The sequence below is a fragment of the Orbicella franksi genome, chromosome 3 (assembly GCF_964199315.1).
Source record: "Orbicella franksi chromosome 3, jaOrbFran1.1, whole genome shotgun sequence".
Lineage (NCBI taxonomy): Eukaryota > Metazoa > Cnidaria > Anthozoa > Scleractinia > Merulinidae > Orbicella > Orbicella franksi.
In genome coordinates this window covers 12308164-12329911 of record NC_138147.1, presented here as the reverse complement: position 1 = coordinate 12329911, position 21748 = coordinate 12308164, and the positions used below count along the sequence as shown (strand labels likewise).

Sequence of the window (21748 nt, the reverse complement as noted above, 5' to 3'; positions counted from 1 at the left end):
AAGGTGGGTCACACTTGAAAAAGCGATCAAAACTGTAAAAATGGGTGAAACTTGGAGAAAAGGGTCACACTTGTAGAAGTGAATTGCACTTGGAAAATGCGTCACACATAGAAAAAAGGGTCACACTTGTTAAAATGTGTGACAACTGGAAAAATGGGTCACATTTAATGTAAAGGTCACACTTGGAAAAATGGATCACACTTAAAAAAAAGGGTCACACTTGTAAAAATGGATGACACTTGAAAAATGGATGACACTTGGAAAAATAAACCACATTTGGAAAAATGGGTCACCCTTGGAAAAAAGAGGGTCGCTCTTGAAGCAAAGAGCCACACTTGGAAAAATGGGTCACACTGTAAGAAAAGGGTCACAGTTGCAAAGGGGGGTCACACTTGGAAAAAAAATCACACTTGGGATAATGAGTCACATTTAGAAAAGAGAGTCACATTTGGAAGAACGGGACACACTTGGCAAAAAGAGTCACTCTTGGAAAAATGGGTCACACTGAAAAAAAAGAGTCACCCTTGGAAAAGTGGACCTCACTTAAAAAAAGTCACATTTGGCAAAAAGAGTTATATTTGGAAAAATGGAACACACTTTTAAAAAATGGGTCACACTAAGAAAGGTGGGTCACACTTAAAAGAAAAGGGTCACATTTGAAAGATTGGGCAACACTTGAAAAAGGGGTCTAAATTTTTAAAAATGGTTCAAACTAATGGGTCACACTTAAAGAAATAGATCCAACTTGTTGAAAAATGGCTCACATTTGGAAATATGGGTCACACCTGGAAAAATGGGTCACGCTTGGTAAAATGGGAAACTCTTCGAAAAATGGGTCACATTTGGAAAAAGAGTCACACTTGGAATAATGGGTCACATTTGGAAGAATGGGCAACACTTGAAAAAAGGGTCCAAATTGTAAAAATGGTTCAAACTTGAAAAAATAGATCACACTTGAAAAAATGGATCACGTTTGGAAAAATGGGTAACACTTAGAAAAACGGGTTAGACTTGGAAAAAAGGGTCACACCAGGAAAAAGAGTCACACTTGAAAAAATGGATCACACTTGGAAAAATGGGTCACACTTGAAAAGATAGGTCACACTTGAAAAAATGGTATACGCTTTGAAAAATGGATCACACTGAGGAAAAAGGGTCACACTTAAAAAAACTGGGTCATCCTACGTAAAAACGGTCCTACTTGGAAAAATGGGTAACTCTTGGAAAGTGGGTCACACTTGAAAAAAATGGGTCGCACTTGGAAAAATGGGTCACAGTAAAAATGGGTCACACGGAAAAATGGGATACACTTTGAAAAATGGATCACACTAAGGAAAAAAGGGTCACACTTAAAAAAAAAGTCATACTTGACAAAATATTTAAGAGCGTAAATCCGAAAATATCGAGAATCGGCCGACAGAAGCGAAATAACGATTTTTTTCTTATTTGACCAAAAGAACCCATTTGGTTAAGTGTTTTCGGAAATGACATCAAAAGGTTTGATTTCCTTTTCTTTTCTTCAAAATTCGCAAAACTTGAAAATTCGGCCACAGAGCCTTCAGCGGCGGCTATGAGACTTGAAATTTGGCACATGTTTAACATACTCGTATGGACGTACCAAATGTTTTGTTAACATATCCTTTACACAGTTTGTGGGGCATCTCTTAAACTTTACTCGGGACTAAATTTTGTTTAAAAATGTTTTTTTCTACAAAATAGGTAACCTTCGGAAGCTGAACCATTTACGGACCTAAGTGATAAGGCTAATATTAGCAAATTTTGAACTTGTCAAATGCTGTCTGTTATATTACAGTTAGTTAAATAAATATAACCAAATAAAAGCAGGTTCTTTATTCTACTCGCCTGGAAAAAATTACAGGTGGCCCGTAAAAACTGTTCCGTTGGGAGAATTTTCCGTGAGGTCACTTTGACGCATATCTCACTTAATTATTCAATTGTTAATCATTGCGCAATTGTTATTATTTCCGACTATTTTTTTTATTATTTTATACATTCCCACTAAATCCTTGAAGGTATAGAATTGAAATAAATCCAAGATAAGAAGTTCAACCAAGTTTTTACAACTCAGCTTATCTTTCGACCAGTCTGTTTGTTTTTTCAATAGCACTAGTACTTTATCATGAATCACGCAAACTATTTCACACGGTAGCGAACCTGACTATGGCTTCGATGGATCCTTCTTGTCATGGATCTTATGCATTCTAACTAATAATTTTGTTTTAACGAGTACATATAGCCACTCAAGTAATCGAAATACAAAATTTGTGATACGTGAAAGGGATATCTTTAAACATAGACAACAACTATAATTAAATTAAACTAGGAACGTCACGTTAAACTTTACAGTATCACTACCACTACTAAACACTTACCCGCTTTGCTGTACTATTTTTATATGCAAAATTTCCATTCACGAAAAAGTTTGAGATATGGTATATTCCAGAATCGGCGTATATTAGTAAGACGTTATTTATGCTTCTTACTTTATGATTAAATATCATGACGTAAACAAACAGACTGGTCGAAAGATAAGCTGGATTGTAAAAACTTGTTTGAACTTCTTATCTTGGATTTATTTCAATTCTTTTCCTTCCAAGAGTTATTAGGGATGTATAAAATAAAAACAAATAGTCGGAAATAATGACAATTGCGCAATGATTAACAAATGACTAATTGAGATATGCGTCAAAGTGACTTGACGGAAAATTCTCTCAACGGAACAGTTTTTAGGGGCCACCTGTGATTTTTTCCAGGCGAGTAGAATAAAGAGCCTGCTTTTATTTGGTTATATTTATTTACCTAACTGTAATATAACAGACAGCATTTGACAAGTTCAAAATTTGCTAATATTAGCCTTATCACTTAGGTCCGTAAATGGTTCAGCTTCCGAAGGTTAACTATTTAAGTTTAAGAGATGCCCCACAAACAAGTCTCATAGCCGCCGCTGAAGGCTCTGTGGCCGAATTTTCAAGTTTTGCGAATTTTGAAGAAAAGAAAAGGAAATCGAACCTTTTGATGTTATTTCCGAAAACACTTAACCAAATGGGTTCTTTTGGTCAAATAAGAAAAAAATCGTTATTTTGCTTCTGTTGGCCGATTCTCGATATTTTCGGATTTACGCTCTTAACACTTCCCACGTGGTAAAATAGGTCACACTTGGAAAAATCGGTCACACTTGAAAAAATGGTCCACACTAGGACAAATGGGACACACTCGGAAAAATGGTTCACATTTGGAAAAAGGGTCACACTTGTAAAAGTGGATCGCACTAGAAAAAAATGGGTCACATTTGGAAAAAGATCACACTTGTAAAAATGTGTCACATTTGAAAAAAAATGGAACACGCTTTAAAAAGGGTCACAATTGTAAAAATGGGTAAAACTTGCAAAAATGGGTCACACTTGGAAAAAAAATGGTTAACTTGTGGAAAATAGGGGTCACACTTGCAAAAAAATGGTCACACTTGAAAACATGGGTCACTCTTGGAAAAAAGGGTTATCTTTGGAAAAATAGGTCACACTTGTTAAAATGGGTAACTTATGGAAGAAGCGGGTCACACTTGAAAAATGGGTCACACTTGGAAAAAAGGGTCACAGTTGGGAAAAGGGGTCACACTTTTACACTTGTAAAAAGGGGTCACACTTGCAAAAAATAGTCACACTTGAAAAAATGGGTCACACTTGAATAAATGGGCCACAATTGGAAAAATGGGTAACTTTTGGAAAATTAGGAGTCACATTTGGAAGAAATGGTCAAACTTGGAAAAGAAGTCACACTTGAAAAAAATGGGTCACACTTGGAAAAAAGGTCACACTTAAAACAGTGGGTCGAACTTGGTAAAATGGGTCACAGGTATTACTTGGAAAAAGGGGTCGCTCTTAGAAAAGTGGGTCACACTTGGAAGAAAGTATCACACTTGAAAAAAAGGGATCATTCTTGGAAATATGGGTCAAACTTGAGAATAAAATTTAAACTTGAAAAAATGGGGTCACACTTGGAAACGTGGATCACACTTAGAAATAAAGGGTCACACTCAGAGAAAAGAGTCACACGTGGAAAAATGTGTCACACTTGTGAAATTGGGTAAAACTTTGATAAATGGGTCACACTTGGAAAAATGGATCACCTTTGGAAAAAATGGTCACACTTAAAAAAATATACAGGTAGCACACGGTAAAATGGGTCCTACTTAAAAAAGTGGGTCACTCTTGGAAAATAGGGTTATACTTGAAAAAAAATGGGTCACACTTCAGAATAAATGTTACACTTGGAAAAAAGGGGGTCACATTTGGAAACGAGGGTCACACTTGGAAATAAGGCACACACTTGGAAAAACGGGTCAAATTTAGGAAAAAGCGTTACACTTGAAACAATGGGTCACGTTTGTAAAAGCAGATCACACTTGGAAAAATGGGTCACACTTGGAAAAAAGGGTCGCCCTAGTAAAAATGTGTCACACTTGGAATAATGGGGGACACTTGGAAAAGGGGTCACACTTGTAAAAAATGCGTCACAATTAGCAGAAAGAGTCACACTTGGGATAATGGGTCACACTTGGAACAAATGGGTGACTCTGGAAAAAAGGGGTCAGACTTGCAATAAATGTTCACACTTGGAAAAATGGTTCTCACTTGCAAAAAAGAACTACACCTGGAAAAATGAGTACCATGGAAAAAGGGGGTTCACACTTGCAAAAAAGGTTCAAAGTTGGAAAAATGAGTCACACTTGGGAAAATGGGTCGCATTTGGATAAAAGGGTCACACTTAGAAAAACGGGTCACCCTTAGAAAAAAGAGTCACACTTGGAAAAATGGGTCACACTTGGAAAAATGGGCCACACTTGGAAAAAAAGAGTCGCACTAGGAAAAATGGGTCACACTTTAAAGAATGGGTCACGGTTGGAAAAATGGGTCACATTTGGAAAAATGGGTCACACTTGCAAAAAAGGGGATCACACTTGGTAAAAAGGGGATCACACTTGGTAAAAAGGGGGTCACACTTACAAAAAGGATCACATTTGGAAAAAAAAGGGTTTTACTTGGAAACATGGCTTGCACTTGTGAAAATGGGTCACACCTGGAGAAAAAGGTGCCTTATTTGATAAGATGTGTCACACTTGAAAAAAAGTGACGAAACCTGGTAAAAAAAAAGGTCACACTTGGAAAAATGGGTCTCACTTCAAGTCCCTTGAAGATTTTCCAGGAGAGGATTGGTTCGAGGGGCTAGTCTCTCATAATATGTTACATGCGCAGGGACTAAATCCACTTTCACGTAGCAAAAACTAGGGGGAAAGGCTATCTTTCTTTCACTCTGCGGCTTTTCCAGAATGAAACCAAAATTATTAAATTAGAAGTGTAGCACATGATATTAGCTGCCTTTATATTCTAACCTCATATAACTAAGTAAAACGTGAATTAAACCAGCTTTTGCAGGCAAGAGTTTCTAGCTTATGAACTTTAACCCTAAACAACGCAGCATACGCCCTGATTATTCTGAAATACCAGACGCCTTCTCGCCCTAATCCCCCAGTCTCTGCCCGCTCCTCCCAGGGATTTGGATGTTACAAAAGTGATAGCTAGGTTAAGTAAAGTTGCTGTTTGTGGTCCTTTTCTATAGGGTGATCTTTTTTATTGTTGAAATTTATATCATTAAGAAATTCTAAACTCTAACAATTGCTATCACTCAGTTTTAATTCCAGATTTTATCATTTATTTGTTTTCCGTTCGCTGATAAAAGAGTGACTTTTTCCTCCTTTTTCTTTTCTTTCCTTTTATTTATGGCATAGTCCAGGAGGGTGAGGCTCTGTAACCGCGCGTCTTTTTAACCACCTATGGGAAAAATATCAACATTTCAATCAAGATAATAAGTACGCTTTGCAGATGTAAGCGGCTGTAATGCTACTTGGTAAGTTCAAATTTATCATTTTAATGAAGGTACTGGAAATCTTATTGATGTATGTACATGTTGTGCATACAGTAGATTCCAAGAAAGTAGTGTTTGATCTGTCCTACCTGTCTCCTGAGGTTAATTAAGATATTTTCCTTTCTGTTGTTCCATTACTGAAATACTGTATATCGTTTCATTTTTCGGGATTATAAAATGATAATGAACTCCTAAATAAGATTCATTACACGCTGGTATTTGGATCAAACTTACATCCAAAAACATAGCTTAAGCTGTGGCTAACAATATCGCTGAGTAATTTGGTGGTAGAGCGAACTTTTAAGTCCCTGACGCATGCGAAGTATAAAGTTTTTATTTGAGCATTGAATGAGATCAGGAACGTAAGACCTCTTTGAAACTGCGAACGTAGTATATAAAGGTAATTACGTACCTTTTCCCTTTTTCTTTCCCTTTTTATTTCCAGATTTTCGTGGGGGTCTCCCATGCCTTTTTCTACCTTTTTGTCTTGATGATTTCTTACCACCCCGTTTCCCTTTTCCTCTTCTCCCTGTTTTTTTCCTTTTTCGTTTTGGTTGCAGTGATCGTGGACGTCTATCACGTGGTCGTGGCAGTCTGAGTGTCCCACTCCAACGTTGATCCTCTAGATCTGGAAAATAATGCAAAATATCGCTTTCATAAGTGGTTACCAATCCACATGGTATTTTTAATCAATTTTCAAGATTATATTGTTATTTATTCATTAAGGATTTAAGCTGCATCACTGCACAAGGTGGGCTCCTTTCTTCAGTCTTTATTTTTTAATTGGCCTATAAATTAAAGTTATTGTGGATACTATAAAATTAAGACTAAGGAGCGTAAAACCTTATACATATCAAAGAAGAAGAATTTTTCGTGCGACTCGCCAATTTCATTCAGCAGCTCTTCGATATTTTTATTTCTCGTAAAAGGAAAGGATATTGAGCAGGGCCTTTTTTTTTAAACCTCTGCTCCAGTCTTTATTATTGAAATCATGTGCTAGTCATTAAAAGGTCACGTTCCTCTAAGTTGTTCTTGTCTCGAAAACTTGACCCTCGGACGTAGCACATTTATAAGGGGGCCGGGTGGGTGGGAGGTTAGACACCCTTTGGTTGGATTTTGTCCTTATACCCAATAAGAAGTTGCTCACTTTAGAACAAGATGCAAATTTATTATTAACACATCAAAATTTTTGTGAGGGGTGAATGGACAGCGGAAGATTTTGTCAACACAGAGAGTAAATCCCCTTTTCAAATTACGAGGAAAACATTTCTAGGGGGGTTCTGTACGAAAAACCCCTCATTAAACCCCGGAGTGCTCGGTCACCCGAGCGTTAAAAGATGAAAAATATTCTTATATCTCACCCATCTCGTCTAAAGCACCTTCATAGTCCTCTGAGAAAGGAAAATGATACGAATATGTCAGTTTGACATCAGTCTGACATACGAACGCGCCTATTTACTTCATGTTAACATTAAAAGTTCATCTCACCCATTCCTGAGTCATCATGAAAATTCTCTGAAAACGTAAAAGAAAAAAATCGCCTCGAGAAAATCATACGCTAAAACGTTTTCGTACATCAAATAAGTACATGGGACAAAGTACTAATTCTGCAAGGCTGCTCAAGGTAAACCAGATGAAACAAAATTTAGCTTGACGGGCAAGTCAAAAAAGGCTTGTGATAATGACAAATGACATACGAAAATAGTTTTCCCATCAAAGTTTGCTCATCGGAACGCTGCTTTGGCCCTCCCCGCTTTCCGTTCCCTTTGGATGTTGAGAGTTAAACTAAAATGTATAAAGTTTCTAATGGTTGAAGTCATTCGAGTGGTTATATGCAAGTGTGTCAATAAAACAAGTCTTTCTCACCCAACTCATTTCCATCATCATCGTCATCATCACTAGCAGCGACAGCAACAGCAGCAGCAACATCATCAACATCAGGATAACCTTGGATGATCAGAAACGGAAAGAAAACTCGTAAGCTGATCTTACCCACATGGTAACACGTACATCATCAAGAAATGTATGTGTACGGCTTAATCAACCTTCCCTTTATTACTGTAAATGTTTCTACGTCCATTAAGTCCGAGTTTGGGGAGATTCTTAAGAATGTATGAAAGTAAACGCTCGTTATCTTACCCATTTCATAGTTGTCCTCGTACAGAACATCTGAGAAAAATAGGAAACGAAATACAAAATTACATCTATATCAAATCATTTAAAAAATAATAATAATAATGTTTGTGTTTTAAAGTTAGTTGTGCTGCATTTCTTTACTATTCGCTTTTTTGAATCTACTTTAGATTATGATATCGAAATGGAAAGCAAGCATAGTTAGCCCTCTAAAAAGGTGAAATTTAACTTCCGGTTTGTTTAGAAACCGCGGAGGGTTGGGACCTGGGACTATAGTCAGGCTCTGACGTCAAAACATGAACGTAGGGCTTACTGTAACTTCTTTGATACGCTACTTGACTAAAACAGTAAATTATAGTAAGAGTTATGTTTCCATCTTACCCCTTTCAGTTAAATCATCTGATAAATCATGTGATTTAAAGTCGGTTGGATCGTCTGCAAAAAAGTACAGTGACAAAGGAATGTGGATGAGTTCTTTCGATGTTACATTTAAGAAATTACAATAGTGATTCTGTGTTTCTTTTCTACGATCAGTTTCAAGCCACTACTCAAACTTGCCTTTATTTTCCTATAGAGCGTTAAAAAAAAGGTCCAGAGTATTATATTTGACTTTTCCTCAGAATCTTTCAACTCAGATAAATCTGACTTAAGAAAGTAATCTACCAGTGGAAGGTTTATCTTCTTGACTTTTGGCTGCCTGCTTGATTATGTTTACCATGGTGTATGCTGGTTTATTATATAAGTCACTTTTATTGGCTCCTTTGCAGTTTTTTATTATATTGATCGACAACAAACTTTATGCTAAATTTACTTACCGTTTAATGCAACTGGAAATGCTGAAAAATGGCAATAGAAACAATACTATGAGTTAGATATCTGAAGAGACGACTGAACAAAAACAAAAGTCAATTCCCGCTTACCCTTTGACTGCCAACGACGCGTATACGCGCACTGAGTGGTCGTGACGTCACCAATTTAAATTTCACCAGATATTCTTGATAAGAAGATAGTAGAGCTAGGATAGATCAATCCGCATAACAGGCGATTTTGGATATCGATTTTGGCTTATGCGCGTGCGCTGACCTAAAATATTGTACATTTTTGTACCCTAACCTTGGAGAAACCTATCTTTTTGGTAAAAAATAGCTTTTCCGGCAAAACTAAGGCCCATTTAGCGTCATGGCAGCCAAAAACTGATTTAACGGTTAAAAGCTGCATTTTTTGAGAAACGTTGACAGCCAAAGGGTTAAAAGACACCTTTATAACACGGATGGACAGTGGACGCTTTTAAACAGTCAACGGACCGCTTGAAACCAGACGTTTACTTGGCAGACGTGTAATCATTGTGCCTATGATTCAGCATAATCTCTCGGATTATTGATGTCACGTTACCTCGACCTTAAATAGGCCGGACTAGTCGGTCAGAAATTCAAGGCGATTCCCGATACTGTATGTCTTAGAAAGAGTTGACTGTGGCAAGACTTCAAAACTTGACTACTAGTTAAAAATCTCTTACCTTCCAAACCGACGCTAACCGCTAGCAGTAGAACTGCAATGAGCCAAATTTTTGAACCCATGACTCGAGGAGACGAGGAGGGCTCCAAATTTGATAGACACTTGGTTGAGTTCTCTTTTTATACGCTTTTAACACAAATCAGACGTCAAATATCCAGGAACCAATACAGGAAATATCAATTTTGTCGTGTTTACCGACACCCGAATTACGTTGATGATCCGCTAAGAAGAAGATTTTTAGCGTTCCTAATATCATAAGCAATTAATTTAAGGGGGTCCTTCTTAACTTCAGATTTGGAGCAGTTGCTAAGGGATTTCGAAAGGCAACGTTTAGAGGAAAGCTATTTTGAAGAGTGTTTTGCAGTGCTAAATGGTGAATTTTATATGAGGGAACGTTTGCTTTGAAAAACAAAATGATTTCGCGTGCGTAAATAGTGCCAAACCCAAACTACGTGTTAGAATTTTATATCTCTAAAACTTGAAAGAAAAGAGGAAGAGTTGCGATTTGTCTTGTGAATCATAAATAACTTAGCCTTCTTTATAATCCTACGTATGGAATTGTTGTTTACACGTAAAAGAGGAAAGCTACTGAAGAAAGTCTGTTATTTATTCTTTGTTATCTCATAACTTTAATGGTAATGCGAGTTTCATAAAACCCACACAAAGCACTATGCACGTGGACGTTCTTAATCTATTGCCACTGATTTAGATGCCTTTTAAGTTTTAGGTTTTTTTATGTTCTGCTCACATGTTCAAATATGGCCATGATGAAGACTCCTCAATGGAACAAACCCGTGTAAAACGCTGATCCTTAGGAGGTCTGGTTTTCAACATACGACGGTTAGAAACCTTCCTTAGCAACAAATTCAGGACCAATTGGTAGTCAAGAAGGACCCCCTAAGCCATCAATTATCTTTAGTAGACTTAGTGGCAGAGCTTTCAGTCATTTTTGTCATCTTACTTTTGTTATTGTCATGTTGTTGTTGTTGTTGTTGTTGTATCTATATTAATAGGTGCATTCAACAATGATCCTAGAATAACTTTCTTTGATGAGGATCATTTGCTGTAAGTTTGTTAAGTGTTTTCTCCTGTGTTTTCATTCTTTTTTTATCCGAAACAACAATGTTAAAACAGCGTCATTCGTCAAATTTACAGTGAAAAGCAGTGGTCTCTTGCATCATGCCCTTTATGCTCAGTGTAGACACAATTAAAGTGAGACTACATCTATGATCAAATTTTTACCCCTTGAATTGCCCCGTTTACTGTTTGCAAATATCTGCGTTGGTTCTGGAGATATTTAAGTTTGAAAAATGAGTAAAATAGCTGATGACGTCATACACTCAACCAAATATTGCATCAAGTTTATAAATAGAGCTATCTAGCTCAATTTGGAGCAAAAACCATTGAAACCTGCTAGGCTAATAGTTCAATATGCAACACACCTACGGTTATAAAAGTGTCAATTCCCATGGCAACCCACTCTTACACGATAAAAGTTGGCCTTGGTGATATCTCGATAACACATCTTCGCCAGCTTTCTTAGGTTTCAAGAGCCACTTTCAAGTATTTAGGGAAGAGTAGAACCGATACTAAGTAAAAACCAACATACCAGGACGACCATATGGATTTAGAGGGTTTCCATATTCACGCGATAAAAAAATAAAAAAACCATTCAGTGGAGAAAGTCAATAAATTGCGATACTATACAAGGTAAACACAGAAGACACTCCTCCAAGTTTAAGGTGTGTGCGTTGCTCCAAACTTCAGATATTCGTCGAAATGTTTCGCTCCAATTGGTTACAGAACGGGCGTTCGGACCTGTTTACATCTAGAACCTACTTTGGTTCTCTAGGCGGCTGATCATCAAATACTGAGCATGCAAATATTTTCATTAACACTTTTCCTAATACATTATGTTCTTAAATGGTTAAAAGCAACCGAGAAAAGTGTACATTTTTTCGAAAAACTCGATCGTCAGGTGAAAATGCTCCATCAGGTGGTTTTTGTTAAGGGCGTTTGCCTTTCATTTGTCTTGGCATCAGGCTACATGTAGTTGCGTTTTTCACTTTGACGTAAGTATTTTCCTGAAAGCAATGTATGTCATTTGAGTAACAAATTTCTAATCCATAACAGTGATGAAAGTTTATTATAATAAATGAAGATCATTATTTGAACTGAATACTTACAGTCCTGTATCATATATTTGGATACTCACAATACTGTAATCAGCTAAGTGTATTAGACCACATTAATAAAGATTACTTACTTACTTTAACTGCGGAGAAAGATTTAAATACAGTTAATGAGTTCTATTTATACTGTAGTAGTTGATTTATCATGACGCAAGTTTCCGGTCTAATATCTCGTCTAAGAGTCATATTAGTGAAGAAATCTTGTCATGAATCATGCCTTGGTAAAAATACTACAGGGGCGATATATACCAATGTGCCCCAGTATCCGAGGTCACGTGCCGCGGGCGGCAACTGGTTTACGGTAAGCGTGCACTGTAACTAAACAGATAATAATACCGATGAAGAAAACAGATGATTGACAATCTAAAATGTACCATTTTAGACAGGTTTTCATTTCAATTGTTCTAAAAGTAAGTGTTAAATGGATGCGATTAGTGAAGTGGACGGGTATGAAGTACCACTCAGAATTGCAGTCGGAAAGAAATGTTGAGATAGTACCCTCGATTGATTTAAAAATAAGATGTTCATTTCATTCCTGTCTTGTACGGTGAGTTACGGCAACACAGTTTGTGGGGCTTTTAAATATCGATGATTTGCCAACCTGTTGAGATGTGTGTCAAAATTGTTTTTCAACAAAGAAATATGCACTCGCTGTTTTTCTACGATGTTCAGTAGAACAGATCGTCCAAAGGTTTATCCGGCGAAATAACAATCCAAGTTAATTTTAGCAAAATAACACACTTCAATACAGGACAACAAGCATTGTTAAAAAGGTCGGCACTCACAAAGGGACAAGCTCACAGGACTAGTCCATGCAGCCCTTGAAGAGTCTATTCGAGGGGACTGGTTGTAGAGATTAGTCCCTCATAGTGTTTTACACGCGGGAACTGATGCCACGCGAGGACTAATGGCGAATCCTGGAAGAGAAAGGTATCATTCTTTCACTCTACGAAATTTTGCTCAACCTCGTCCAATCATTGTTATTTATCCACCGCCTGAGAATTCACAGAAATTTTACTGTCATTTCCTTTTCAGCTCCGATAATGACGTAGTCATTAATCCGAGATATAGGTATGGATGTGAGATTTACTCGATCCTTCGATTCCTGTTAGACAATAGGCCACAACTGTGTGCTTAGTTACCTGGTCTATGAATGAAAGCGAGACTAGAGGTAACTTGCTTTGATACACACCTCTCTACTTTTCTCATTTTTAAATGCGAACTTTCTAATTAGCAGAAGAACAACTTCATCTACACAGCAAAAGCAGTAAGGTCTTTATCAAAACAAGGTCATCCGCAACCTGACTGCCATCCAAAGGCCAGTCACTGAAGAGGCAACTGTAAAATATAAGGGTTCTCAGTCGAGTGCGCTGCGCGATACAATTTATTTACCAAGTGATTTCAGGTTGTTTCAGTGGCAAAGTTTCTCATTAGTGGATCCTTTAAGGTCGACAGTGTATGTTCTTTTTTAACTCAAAGCTCCCACCGATAGACCAATGGGCTAACCAGCGTATTTTGAGTTTGAAATTGATCGAAGTACTTATGCGAATTCTCGAATGATTAAAAGTTCCAGATGTTTAAAAAACAAAAACAAAAACAAAAACAAAAACAAGAGCGTGGGAAAGGCAAACGCTTCCTTTTGGTAATTTTGTCAATCGATAAGAAAAAAAAGCATAGATAAATGAAGTCATTTCCACAGCCATCCGCGTGGGAACGAACAACCTCTCGACCGTGCTACATCAGCAATTGTTTTCGAACATGGAAAAATATCGTTAGTTAAGGTTTGTACAGAAACGCTGAGTAATAAGAACAGCAAGCTAAAGCGAGTCGAATCCCCTGCTCGCTGAGGTTAGGAAAGCGAAAAGAAATATCAGAATTATCTGGAATGTCATGAGTTGTATTAGCATATATCAGAGCAAACTATGAGCAAATGAGAGCAAACTATGAGAGAATCAATGAAGAAGGAAAAGTAGAAAAAAATAGATAAAGAGCACTGCACAAATGTCCTTGAAGTTGACCCCATGGCCTATGGATTAATATCATTATCCGAGCTCAGTGGCTCACAGCCACTTTGATTTAGAATGGCGGCACAGAGTAGACCTTGATACTGATCACAGCACTCTTTCGTCTGATTTCACCCACCTTTGTGTCAAATCCTGAATCGTTTATGCTCAAAACAAAAGGAACAAACTTGTTTTCAAGATATTGCTCTTACTTGACTTACTTTAATAATTACAATCTACATCACTAGCCAACACTAAACTCTACATTCATCAGTTTTAATTCGATTTCAAATTCAACCAAAAATATTTCTTTCCCAACCACTAATTAAAGACGACAACTCCTTCAGGCAACTGTGAGCATGGTTCTTTGTACTCGTCTGTGAAAAATAAAAATTTTTATTAATTAATGCGCTTCATCATAGTAGAAGCAAAACGCCCAGCATTCACAACAGGTAAAGAGTTATTGACTTTAAGTCGCTGAAACAGTGCGAAGCATGCCTTTTTATGTAACATTTGTATTGATAATTACATTTTGCGTCATCTATCCCCACGGTCGTCGTTGTTTACCAGGTCGCTTAGCTGGCTTTTTACCACGTTGTTTTGGTTTGCCACCAAGTCGTCGTCTTCTTGGTGGACGACCACGGTACGTATCCTCCATATCTGAAAACCAGCAAGTTAATCAAAACATGTAAATAACGTCACCATTGTCTGTTACATGTATCTTTCCACGGGGTACTTTTTATCGATTAAGTAGTCAAAATAAACGTACAAAAGTTTGACGAGGACTAGGCACTAATACTTTTAATGACGTTACTCCCAAAATCTACCCGTACAAGAAAACTGTAAAAGACACATTTTGAGCCATTTCGAAGACAATGTAAAGCACAATTTCACGATTTCTTATTTTGTGGAAAATATAACTTGCAAGTTCCTTTATTTTATGTTAGATGAATGATTAATTGGAGCCAATTTCTATTTCTTGGAATTTTGAGGCAGTGTCAGGTAGATAGATTCTGAAGAAAGAAACAACATTAAGGCCCCATCAACACTACGCCGGAGAAATTTGAAAACACAGCTTTATCTATACGGTTAGGCCTACCGTCCACACTAATCGAAGATGGAGCTTTTCGTAAAAGCTCTTCAAACCAGAAAAATTGGAAAACGCCAGCTTGGCGCCGCGATTGTGTGGACGGAAAACGGAGGTTTTCGAAAATGCGGACAACTTGATAATTTAATGTGATTAACCCAAATCTTAAAGGGTGCACTCAAGATTTTCTGCCGCTTGTTACTGTTGCGTTTTCACATTTCTCTGGCGTAGTGTGGACCAGCGGGGCCTTAAACTGCTAGTACCAATCTTCCTTTAAGTATTACTTCATTTTGGCTTGTCATTAAGGTATATATTGTACAACTGCCGCGTATGATAAAGTTAAAGACTTAAGTGAGCATTAATTAGAGGACGAAAAAGGAAGTGTGTCAGTGTTTGGCTTGTTTTCTCTCACAAAACTGTGGAAAGCTACCTTAAAGCTAAAGCTTAGGGCGTAGAACTTAAAGCAGCATTTACTTTTCGTTCTGATAACAGAACAATATGCATTTGTCAATGCATAGCCCTTAATTTGCCCGAGCTGTTACAGCTGCAGAGTTGCTGAGGTCTGTAAATATCGATGATTTACCGACCAGTTGGGTTGTGTATCGAAATTTCCACTTGCTGTTTCTCTGCGGTGTTAGCTCGAGAGTCTTATGATTGCACATCCGTTATAAACCAGGGGCCATAATCGGGGACGGAGACCGTAAGCGCGCGCCATTTCTAGTATTGGGGTTGTCCCCATGATATGGGACAATAATTCTATTTTTAGAACAAATTGCGCCATGCATCGCCTGCGGCACACGCGCGTACATGCTGCGAAGATTTTTGCGAATGTCGCGCGGGGGAAATGGCGTCCAATATTCCCGAAATTTTTCATGTTTTTCGGCCCACAACTAATCGTATTTACGTCTGTTGGAATTTTGCTTAAGTATTTTCGTTGTAAGCTGCTCAAGTTTGAGTGAAGTAAGATAGTGTCGAATTTAGGTATGTTCCGCTTTAAGTTTAGATATATATCGCTGACCAAGTTATGTTCTGACGGATGCTTCTTTTACATGAGATGTACATTACTCACCTAAGTTGAAGATTAACAGCTTTTCCATTACACAGCAAAAAACTAGCTGGATATATTTAGATTTATAATAAAGTTTCCATACAACGCGCGCTCTGATTGGCTGAAAGAGCGTGCTTTATCAGAGAACAGAGCACGGGTTGATGACGGTAAGTTGGCTTTCAAATTTTTGCTTCGGAATTTTGACAAATTTGACCCAAATTAAACATCCCCTGTGATTCAGACAAACGCAATGGAAACGAGCTATTTGTCTGTAGTAAATATGGCTCACAGAGACCATTCGGTTAGCAACATTAGTGTTAAAACTGTACTAAAATAAGAAGTTTTGCTAGATTCCCGCCGACAAAACACGTAGCGAAATAAACAAATTCTCAACCTAAACAGTGCTTCGATAAAAGACATTATATTTGTTACGAAGGCAGAAATTATACTTAAGAAGTAAAACAACGACAGAAAACAACAACTAAACTCTCTCTGTTTACGATGAGAAGCTTTATTTTTGTAAAAATGCTCAATTGCTCAAACAACACTTACATGTAGTGTAGTAATGCTCGTTCTCCGGTCATCGCAGCGAAGTGAACCGACGAGTGGTCAGTGCAAAGCTTGCTCTAATATTCTCTTCTGTGCTTGGAGTAGAACCAGTGGGAGCCGTTTAGTCTTTCTAACTCTTACGCTAGTTCGGGCAATCTTGCTGCATGCGGCTACAAGCCGTAAATAACTGTAGCTCCGTTCAAATTCGACTCGGCATTTTGCATTTTCATCCGCAGGCTTTGAGCTCCGCGTTTCGTAATTTCCACTGGAAAAGTGCACGTTTTCATGGGTCACAATATGGCCGTATTCCTCTGAACTATAAACCTTCACCTGCATTTAGATCCGTATTTAAAATTTAACTGAAAAGCAAACTTCGAAGGCATCGTTCTTCTCTCGAAAGCCTCTCAAACTACTCGAAACTGAAAGCTTAGCTGAAGGCCAGTTTGTGATTGACAGCTGTCGCATCGTTAGCCAATCAAATTATTTGAACAATTCTAACAAGGATTCTGATTGGCTTATTTTAGCGTGCTTTATCAGAGAACAGTTCACGGCTGACGCCACTTTTGCTCGTTTGGAAAATAAAGTTTGGTTTGAAAAAATTCAGCCAAATTCGTGAGGAAATTATCGGATTCTTTATCATAAAACAAATAAAGAAGCCTCGACTGTGCTCTGTTCTGTTGTAAAGCACTTAGGAAGCGGTAGAGCACTCAAGAAGTAAGGAAAAACACTCGACTACGTCTCGTGTTTTCCCCTACACTTCTTTCGTGCTCTGCCGCTTCCTAAATGCTTTACAACAGAACAGAGCACAGTCGAGGCTTCTTTATTTGTTAAATAGCAGCGCTTCAGGACTTCGTACTTTCCTAGCTCCTCTTGCAACGCGCTTGCGAGGAATTTGCCAGTCTATCGCGACCGAAAAGTAAAACAAAATAATTGCTAGTTTGAGTTTCGCCTGAATTGTAAGGAACGCTTGATGTTTCATCAAGGCCCAATAACTTTACGTCCGTAGATACTGCTCAGTTTTATTCGTGTAAAAATCCAGTAAATTCTCTGTTGTCGATGAACGAACGCGCCCGCCGATGCGTGTTTTGTATAGTCAGTAAACATGACAAATTGTACTTCCGCCGCACTTTCGTGTGAACGCGTACATCGAACTCAAACAATAACTCTATAGTTTTTAAATATGTTTAAGATTGATAAATGTTTGAGAACATATTAAAAGCTAAGCTGAAAATATGTGAATAAAGCAGAAATAATCAGCAAAGTTACGATGACGCTTTCTTTAATCAACTTGGAATAACGATTTCGATTTTGCTGATCGAGTTATCAAAACTCCTTGTCTATTTTCATTTTCGCAGTGTAAAACTTTACTATGCTTATGTTGAAGAAACACACATGATGTTAGTAGCCTTTTTTGCGTTCGTGAAATTTGTTGCAGCATCTCAGCACAAAAGATAACGAAAGAAATCTTTGTCAAGATTTGTTGACAATTGAAAACACCGACTCGGACTTGAAAGTGCACGAGCTGCACTATGCAAATGAGCTAATTGTACGCGTCAGACTTTCCTTTCAAAAATTTTTGCAAACTCACCAAACAAGCAGAAACAAAAAGAAATCATCAAAACAGGTTGTGGTTATGATTAACCATTGTCTGAGAAACTCACAAATTCACTCGATACCAGAGTAGAGAGTTTTCTTGCTATATTCTTAAGTCAGAACAAATGCAAAAACATATGCGTAAGTTTACAACAAGCGCGAGCAGATCTTATTATTCATTCCCAGCGCGAGATTGAAGTCTTGTTTTCGACCCTGAAAATCCCACCTTTTCCGTTAGCTCAGAGCATAAAACTACATATAAGCGCCTTGGTTCGTATTCCCTGCCCTATTCCCTGCCTACGCCGTGAAAAATACGCAAGATAATCTCTCAAGGTCTCTCAACTCTCACCATTTGATCACGCAACGTGACAACATCCACGCGAGAGCCCCCGACATGTGCGTGGATCCGCGCGGATATATGACGTCGGGATGGCGCAATTTGTTCTAAAAATAGAAAAATTGTCCCATATCATAGGTGCGCGCGGATCCCAAGACCTAGGGTCTCCGTCCCCGATTATGGCTCCTGGTTATAAACTGAATATGCTAGCACAGAAATAATCACTTTATTTTTATTCTATTTTATTTTATTTTATTTTTGTTATTATTTTTTGATGGAAATAAATCTAAAACTATTAATACAATTCTCTACAAGAAAACCAGTAAATCAAGGAAATGTTTCCGGTAAAAAATTAAGCAATTTTGCTCAGGACCTGCGAGGCAAATGCATTTGCTATGATAATGTTAACAACCAAACTTTTCGCGAGGGATGAATGAACAGCTACTGACAGTTCCAATATCAAGTGGTGAATCCGGGTTAATCCCTTTTCAAAAAAGTTACTAGTATGCTTATGGGTTAACAAATGAAAATTTAACATATCTTATCCATTTCCTTCAAACCATTCTCTGTGAAAAAAATGTTATAGGAAGATAATGAATCAGGTATATTTCTTTATGGAGGTATTTTAAGAAGCAACCATGGTTAATTTGTAGGCATGGGTAACAACACTTACTTTAGTCAAAAGGTCTTTCGTATTTGATATTTTACATGGAGAAACGCAAACATTCACAGAGCAATTTTCCATTCAGTGTTTTTTTCTTAACGTCTTTATTATTACCTCCAAACGTAAAAGAAAGTTCATGACGTAACGCCACAAAGTCCGCCATATTCCATTTTACATCTTTCTCAGGAAGTAGGAAAATGTTGTAAATATATAGGAAATCTCGTTTTAAATTGCAAAACATACTCTCAATACCTAGATGGCACTTTCCCTCACCCCTTCTTTCTTCACACGCCCATAACTGTTGGATAACTCTCATATTTTTCTAAAGTCATTCGGGTGATTAGATTAAATCTGTGCCAGCAAACCAAGGGTAAAACGTAAAGTTGAGTTGATAAGGTAAATCAACCGTTGTAGCGAGTTTGTGAAGCTGATGTTCGGGCGTTAACGTTAACTCTTCGTAACCACTGGGATTGTGTGTTGTGTGTGTATATTCATATAGTAAACGCACGTGCTCTTGCTTTGGTGAAGAGATGTGACGTTCACAAACGTGCTATGGTATCATCAACCCTAAATTGTTTTAATGAACAGCTAAGTGTTCAACAAAACAAGTCTTTCTTACCCAAATTGTTTCCATCATGGACATTATCATCATCGTCATCATCTTCGTCATCGTCATCATCATAATCTTTAGGATAATCTTGGATGATCAGAAAAGATAAAGAAGAATGAAGAAATGGCCTTCTCGATGGACAATGATAACCTTAATTTGCCGCCACCGATGAAGGAGCCTTTCTACAATCGAACGGGGACAGTAGAATTGGAATACAGTAAACCTAAACATCGCCAAGGAAGACAAAAACACTAAACGAATAAGCAGTAAATAAAAAAAAATAAATGAAATGAGATCGTTCGCATTGTTCAAAACACAAACATATACACGGCAGACCTTTAATAGTCCCCGGCCAGCGAGTTTACTTAAAAGGTGTCCGGGACTGGGAATGACCAGCGGTAAACTCTGCGAGATATTGATGAGCTAATTTTTCCCAGACTTTTGCGAGTGCTTCCAATATGACGAAACATTCACTGTACATATCTTCTCCTTATTGCTGTTGATTTTTCGAACTCTATACCCATTGACTACGATTGTGGATATTCTTACATTACAGAATCCAAAAAGTTGAACGTTTTGATCTTACCCATTTCATTGCTATCATCATTAAGATCCTCTGATAAATAAGAAATAAAAATAAAAATTCAAAAAATGTGGTTATAGGGCACTTGTGTAGCATCGCCACTCATTTTGAATACAATACTTTTCAGGCAACTAATCAGATTGTACTATATATCACTTTTGTGTGCCATGCAAATTGCATAAATGCCTGGGTATATCTACAAAGCACTAACTGTCTGGCAGAGAACGCCTAATCGCCGGTTAGCTTTTAGGCTAAATTCTTTACATGGTTTAAAACATGCGCTATATCGTTTCTGATAGATTAGCAAACTGGACGTTTTGTTTCCACGTTACTTCTTTCGACTAACTCATATGACAAATCATTTGAGTGAGACACGACTGGATCGTCAGAAAAAGTACAACAAATAAAGATGTTGAATGATTTCCCTGGATTCCCTTTTCAGGTTTCATACTGCTTCCTATCTTGGGAATAAAGCTTCCAATTCGAGCGCCGGCTGCATCCACCGCTACGTTGCACTCTTTTTCGAAATACTTCTCAAACGTTGCTCAGTTCAGTTTAATTTCAAACGTCCGAGGAAAGCGAACCCAGAAGTATACATTAAATTTTTCTAAAATAATCTTATGGTCCAGAAAAAGTGATCTATAAGTTGAAGGTAAATCCTCTTTTTCGTTTGTTGACCAGCGGGTAAACTGCATTTACCAGTGATGGTGGGTGCTGCTTTACTTTATCAAACACTTTTAACAGACTTTTATTACACTGATGGAGAACAAACTTCATATTGCATTTGCTTACCTTCTAGTGGAATTGTGAAGGCTACAAAAAGGTCAGTGAAAGCAAAATGATTAGTTAAATATCTGATAGGAGCATTAAGACTTCACAACTCGAGTACTCAAGAAATGTCCTACCTTCAAAGCCGACGCTAACCGCTAGCAATAGAACTGCAATGAACCAAATCTTTGAAGCCATTGCTCAGGGAGATGGGAGGGCTCGAGGTCTGAAAGATGCCCGGTAGAATTCCTCTTTTTAAGGAATTTTTCACGTGAATCAAACTTCAAATATCTAGGGACCAATGCAGGAATTCGAAGCTTCAATCAATAGTATTATCTTAGTAGACACAGTGTACCCAATTAAGTTGGTAATCAGGCTTTTAAAGTAGGTTCTCAGCGCTGCTAATTTTAGAACCATTTAATGTAAGCCACCAATACGCCACGTTCAATATATCAATATTCTAACATGGCTCCGAGGCTTTCGGGTCAAAATTGTAATTTTTTTTTTAAGTTTCTCTTTTGTCACACCAAATATAAAACTTTGTCCTGAAAGCCTAGAATATTGATGTATAGAACGAGGCCTATTGCAGCTTCCTCTAGGAGACAATATCGACAGGTATTTCTGACATTACCTCTAAACTTTTAATAGTTGTTTACAAAATCGAGATTAAAATAGCTTGCCTTGAGTGTAAATATTTCATGTAAATGTTGTGTTTTCTCGCTT

The 21748-nt window shown here is 37.6% G+C and overlaps 2 protein-coding genes across 3 annotated transcripts; both read right to left on the bottom strand.

The window, feature by feature from the left end:
- Positions 1 to 5019: 5019 nt before the first annotated feature.
- On the bottom strand, positions 5020 to 9665 carry LOC145483026 (uncharacterized). The gene is made up of 8 exons (XM_081461650.1): positions 9593 to 9665; positions 8892 to 8912; positions 8458 to 8511; positions 8083 to 8112; positions 7810 to 7890; positions 7305 to 7334; positions 6356 to 6571; positions 5020 to 5849 (listed from the first exon to the last, which is right to left on the bottom strand). The coding sequence occupies exons 1-8, from the start codon at positions 9651 to 9653 to the stop codon at positions 5842 to 5844; spliced, it is 501 nt and encodes a 166-aa protein (XP_081317776.1). The 5' UTR covers positions 9654 to 9665; the 3' UTR covers positions 5020 to 5841.
- Positions 9666 to 13381: 3716 nt separating this feature from the next.
- LOC145481286 (uncharacterized) lies at positions 13382 to 21459 on the bottom strand. Of its 2 annotated transcripts, XM_081459737.1 has the most exons (6): positions 21163 to 21459; positions 21050 to 21070; positions 20261 to 20290; positions 19684 to 19761; positions 14316 to 14446; positions 13382 to 14163 (listed from the first exon to the last, which is right to left on the bottom strand). In XM_081459737.1, exons 1-5 carry the CDS (start codon positions 21221 to 21223, stop codon positions 14328 to 14330), a joined length of 309 nt encoding a protein of 102 aa, XP_081315863.1. In that variant the 5' UTR covers positions 21224 to 21459; the 3' UTR covers positions 13382 to 14163; positions 14316 to 14327. The 2 variants fall into 2 exon arrangements, with proteins under 2 accessions (XP_081315863.1, XP_081315865.1); XM_081459739.1 differs by lacking the exon at positions 20261 to 20290.
- Positions 21460 to 21748: the final 289 nt, after the last annotated feature.